Here is a 4,992-nt window from a genome sequence, read left to right as displayed (position 1 = left end):
TGTACTGACATGAGCTCAATGACCAGCTCTGCCACTTTCCAGCTGTGTGGCCCTGGAAACATTACTGCTCTGTTTTATCCTTGGTTCCTCATCTACCACTGCTTCCTAAACTTGAGGGTGCCCACAAATCACCCAGGAATCTTGTTACAAGGCTGGTCATGAGATTCCACATTTCTAACGAGTTCTCAGGTGACCTGGAAGCTGCCTGTTCCTGGAGCACGCTTTGAGTAGTAATGTGATTTTTAGGGTTACCTTGAGGTTTATGTGTATTATTTATGAAGAGCTTAGCATGGAGCCTGGCATAATGGCTTGGAGTTATTGTTCCTCGGGCAATGGGAAGCATTGACTTGGACTTTGGGGGAGGACCCTGAATCAGAGTGGTAAATAAGGGACAGTGCCCACATGAACACTCCCTCTTCAATTCTGCCCTCCATCCCAGAGGAAGTCTGGAAAAATTATGGATTGGGGGGATTACAATGCAATGGAAGAGGCCTTTTGGTGGGATCAAGGATGCCTCTGTTTTGTTCCCACCCTGTGATCTTAAAGAAGTCCCTCCGCATCTATGGGCCCTCTTGAAATAAATGAAAGAAATGATTCCTGTGTTTTTCTCCTCTCCCTCCAAGTTGTTGTAATTGGTGTTGCTTAAGGCAAACCAAAAGACTCTAGGACCAGGGCTCTTCACTCCTCTCCCCATGTAGCCCTTGGCAGGAAGATGTGGTTTAGCCTTAGTAGATAACAGCTTTCATAAAAATTCACTTTTTTTTTTTTTTTTGAGACCAAGTCTCACTCTGTCACCAGACTGAAGTGCAATGGCGCGATCTCGGCTTACTGCAACCTCTGCCTCCTGGGTTCAAGCGATTCTCCTGCCTCAGCCTCCCGAGTAGCTGGGACTATGTAGTATAGTAGCGTGCGCCACCACACCCAGCTAATTCTTGTGTTTTTAGTAGAGACGGGGTTTCACCATGTTGGCCAGGATGGTCTCGATCTCTTGACCTCGTGATCCACCCGCCTTACTCAGCCTCTCAAAGTTCTGGGATTACAGGTGCGAGCCACCATGCCTGGGCCACTGCTTTTTTTTTTTTAAATTAAAAGTGTCCTTAACATCTTCAGTTTCTCCCCAGTTCCCCTTTCTTCCCTGGTTTCTGATGTTTCCTTGTTTCTTATTTTACAAGACCAGAAATCTCCTTGTCCAATGTAGGCCCTTCCAATATCATACCCAAATTTCCAAATCCACCCCCTCTGTCCTTCAAAACCTTTATCTCCCAGTGGGTTAAGCAGTAATTCATACTAAGGTGTGAATGGTTGCTCTAAATTTCCCCAGTGTATTTGTAAGTACGTGTATGTTTTAAAAAGGAGGTCTTGAGATTTTAAACATGATTGCAACATTTATAGAATTTCAGGCACAGAGATGAAGCATTTTTAGGAGCACATCAGGGAGAATAAATGTGGGGGTAGAGGAATGAATCTCTTGTACACACACACACACACACACACACACACACACACACACACACACACATGCCTTCTATGGCCCTCAGAGCAATCCCAAATCCATGGAGGGCTGTGTTCTTGTTAGAAAATCAGGTGAACTTGCAGAATTTCTCACATTTTTCTTTCCTCGAAAAGTTGTTGCTGTTGCCTCCGCAGCCTCCGTAAGCAAATAACTCACATTCACCAGTTTCCAAGTTGAAAAACCATCGCGTCATGTAAGTTCGACAAGGGCCCTTTTCCATAGGAAAAGCGCATACATTTGGGAGGAGATCCTTGATAGTGTCTGAAGAGAGACAGTGGTTGAAGGAGACTAAGCCCATCACCTTCTCCTTGTTTGCCTCATATGCCAGGGGCTGTGACAGCCCTGGGCACAATTGTGAGGCCATCCACAATGGCTGTGCTCTGTACCTCTTTCTACCCAGCCATGGTCTGATCTGTCTACACAGAAGTTGACATTTTCACTTCTGAGAGTAGCCTGATGTGGTGAGAATCACAGGCTTGAGAATCCAACTCAAGTGGATTGAGATCCTATCGCAGCCACTTGCTACTGTGTGATGTTGTATAAACCTAACTTCTTCACGTCTCCATTTCTTCATTTGTAAAATCAAGTTGAACCACATCATCTCTGAGTTCCCTTCCAGACCTGCTTTTATAAGATTTGATAATAAAGATCCTCAGGTTCCTACCTCCTGTCTCATAATCAATTCTAGAATTGATATCCTATGAGAGAAGGAGGACAGACTTTGAATGTGAGAGCAAGATTGAATCTGAGAGGGTTCAAACTTGTCTCAATTATCTTCTAGCTATGTGATCTTGGACAAATGACTTATCTCCTTGACATTCAATTTCCTTCACTGCAAAAATGCAGGTGTAATATCCACATTTTTGGTTTATTGCAGGGTTAGAGCTTACCAGTGAAAAGCATTGATAAATAGAAAATAAATCAATAAATAGTAGCTGCTCTTAATCATTCTATTTCTTAACCAATAAGACTCTTGAGAAGAGGGACCTCATTGTACTCATTTCTGCAGCCTTAGTGCCTAACACAGGCCTAGTTCTCAGTTCTTAGCAAATATTTGTTAATAGAAAACCACCACCACCACCCCACTGAGCCCCTCTGGGGCAGGATTAAAAGTTTCTTTGTACCCTCCTTTTATGTTTCTGTCACCATGTGGGCAGTTTTACTCTTTGTGGTAGCTAGCAGAACTTCCAACATTATGTGAAGAAGCTAAGGCCAGATAGTGAAGTACCTGTCCTAATGTCAGGCTAGGAAGCAGTGGGACCAAGAATCAAACCCAGCATGGTTCGACTGCAAAGGCTTGCAGGTTCTCCATCCATCTTGGTTGTTGTAAAATGAGTGAATGGACGGATGAATGATCACACCTATGGTGGAACTTCAGGCAGCAGCCTAGGGTTTGGAAAGGTTCAGACTCTGTCTTATCCTCCTGTCTGCAAGGCTGACGCTAAGGGTGCAGGAGAATGGGGAAGAGGCAGAATAGCTTATCCAGTCAAGGTGGGAGGTGGAGGGGCATGTTCTTAAGACATCCTAGTCACAGCAGCATCGGCCCTTAGACCCTTACAGGTGACTCTGTAGGGGTTGGAGTCCCATCTGCTCTTAATTTTCTCAGTCTTGCTTCTCTGCTCTTCCATTCCATTAAACCAAAGGAAAATCACTTGACTTGTTTCTTTTTTCTGTAAAGTAGATAATGACACCATGTGTGTGTGTTTTGAGTGTGACAGAAGCTGTTCTAAGTGCTTTACAAGAATCTATTAAGAGGTAAGTTATACTGAGAGCTTGACATACATCAGACTATTTGATTAATAAAGCAGAAAAGATGGTTAATCTTTTTTTATAGAAGAAGAAACTGATGATCAGAGAGGCTATAAATGATGTTCCTGAGGCACAGAGTTTGTAAGTAGAAGAGCCCAGCCCAGAACCCAGGTGTGTCTGACTCCGGGAATGTTCATCCTGTAAACCACTACATTCTTCTTACTTATGGCAGACGTTTTCAAACTCGAGTATGCATCAGAATCATCTGGAAGGCTTGTTAGAGAGACCCACCTCCACAGTTTCTGATCAGGTGGGACTGGGAACTAGTATGTTTCCAGTTGATACTGCTGCTGCTATTGCTGTCGGACTAGGGGACAGACTCGAGAACCACTCATCTATAGGGTTATTGGGAGGTTTATTTATATTCCATTTATATCTAAGAATCTATCATTAATAGCTCCATGTACATACGTGCAGAGAACTATGCTTGCATGTGCAAGGATTTTCACTGGCACATTGACAGTGATAATCTCCAGAAGGTAAGATTTTGATAATTTTTTACTTTCTTACCCTTTTGTGTATTCTAATATGCATTTTTATACAGGGAATCCTACTGGCTGCTTAAAAATCTTGGAAACTGCTGCCTACTATCCCCATTTCCAGCAGATTATCTTAGCTATAACTGCACTTCATCTCCCCACTTCCATTTGCAGATTCCAAGCTTCCACAGAGAAAGTGGCCCAGGAAGGAGCCTTTTCTGACAAGTGCATCTAACTTGGCTAAGTCCCTCACTCTCAAATTCTGGCTCTGATCTCCTTTTCTCAACCTCTCCTTGCCTGCCACCAGCCCCACCCCAGACATTGAAGGCCCCTTTTCCTGCTTTACTTATTTCATTTTCTATAGCACTTTGATCATCTATCATGTATATTAGGTATTGTATGTCTCTCTCCCATTAGCATCTTAATTTCACAAAGGCAGGGTCTTAGGCTGTTTGCTTTAACCCCAGCACCTAGGACAGTGCCTGGCACATACTATGTGCCCAATATATATCTGATGCAGTGAATTGAACTGAATTGACTCTCAATCCGGTAAGGTAAGAAATGGGCTCTGTTTGTGCTGCATCACCTCCCCACCACCCCACCCCCCAGCCTGATTCCCAGTCTACTCTTTGAGATCCCACATTTCATACCAACCTCGTGCTAGTTCTGATCGAAGGTCTAGGCAGAGAGTGAGAATCAGGAGAAATGAGAGAGAGGCCTGAAGCTGCATGGTGCCACTCAGCCAGTGGCTCAGCCTGGGGTTGCCATTTTAGGGAGAAAAGGGACCAAGGGGAGGAGCCTGGCCCCACATCCAGCTCACTCACCCTTAACTCAGGCTTTTCATGGGGCTGGGCTGCCTCAGGAACAGAGTGTTCAGCCAAAGCACAGCTTCGCCTCTCTCCTCCTGGCCTTATCTGATCTGGCCACCCAGGCTACTTTAGTACCACTTCAGGGTGGAAGCCCTTTTCACAATAATAAAAAGACAGCAGCCATTTTTGAGTACCTTTTCTTTTCCAGGCACCATGCAAAATAGTTTTCACACATTGCTTCTCTTAAGTCTACACAGGAATCCCACAACACTTAAAACTCCCATTTTGTAGATGAGAGGAGGTTATGCTACTTTGACCATTGTTACATGGACAGCAAGTTTCAGAGACAAGACTGAGACCCCGGTCTGTCTGCTTCAATGCC

At 44.3% G+C, this 4,992-nt stretch overlaps 1 protein-coding gene across 1 annotated transcript; it reads right to left on the bottom strand.

Annotated features, from left to right (window-relative positions):
• Positions 1-1,372: 1,372 nt before the first annotated feature.
• Positions 1,373-4,545, bottom strand: SPINT3 (serine peptidase inhibitor, Kunitz type 3). The gene is made up of 2 exons (XM_032143286.2): positions 4,456-4,545; positions 1,373-1,774 (listed from the first exon to the last, which is right to left on the bottom strand). The coding sequence occupies exons 1-2, from the start codon at positions 4,529-4,531 to the stop codon at positions 1,581-1,583; spliced, it is 270 nt and encodes an 89-aa protein (XP_031999177.1). The 5' UTR covers positions 4,532-4,545; the 3' UTR covers positions 1,373-1,580.
• Positions 4,546-4,992: the final 447 nt, after the last annotated feature.

This window comes from Hylobates moloch, unplaced genomic scaffold (assembly GCF_009828535.3).
Source record: "Hylobates moloch isolate HMO894 unplaced genomic scaffold, HMol_V3 SCAFFOLD_21, whole genome shotgun sequence".
NCBI classification, from domain to species: domain Eukaryota; kingdom Metazoa; phylum Chordata; class Mammalia; order Primates; family Hylobatidae; genus Hylobates; species Hylobates moloch.
This window is presented reverse-complemented; position numbering and strand designations above follow the sequence as displayed.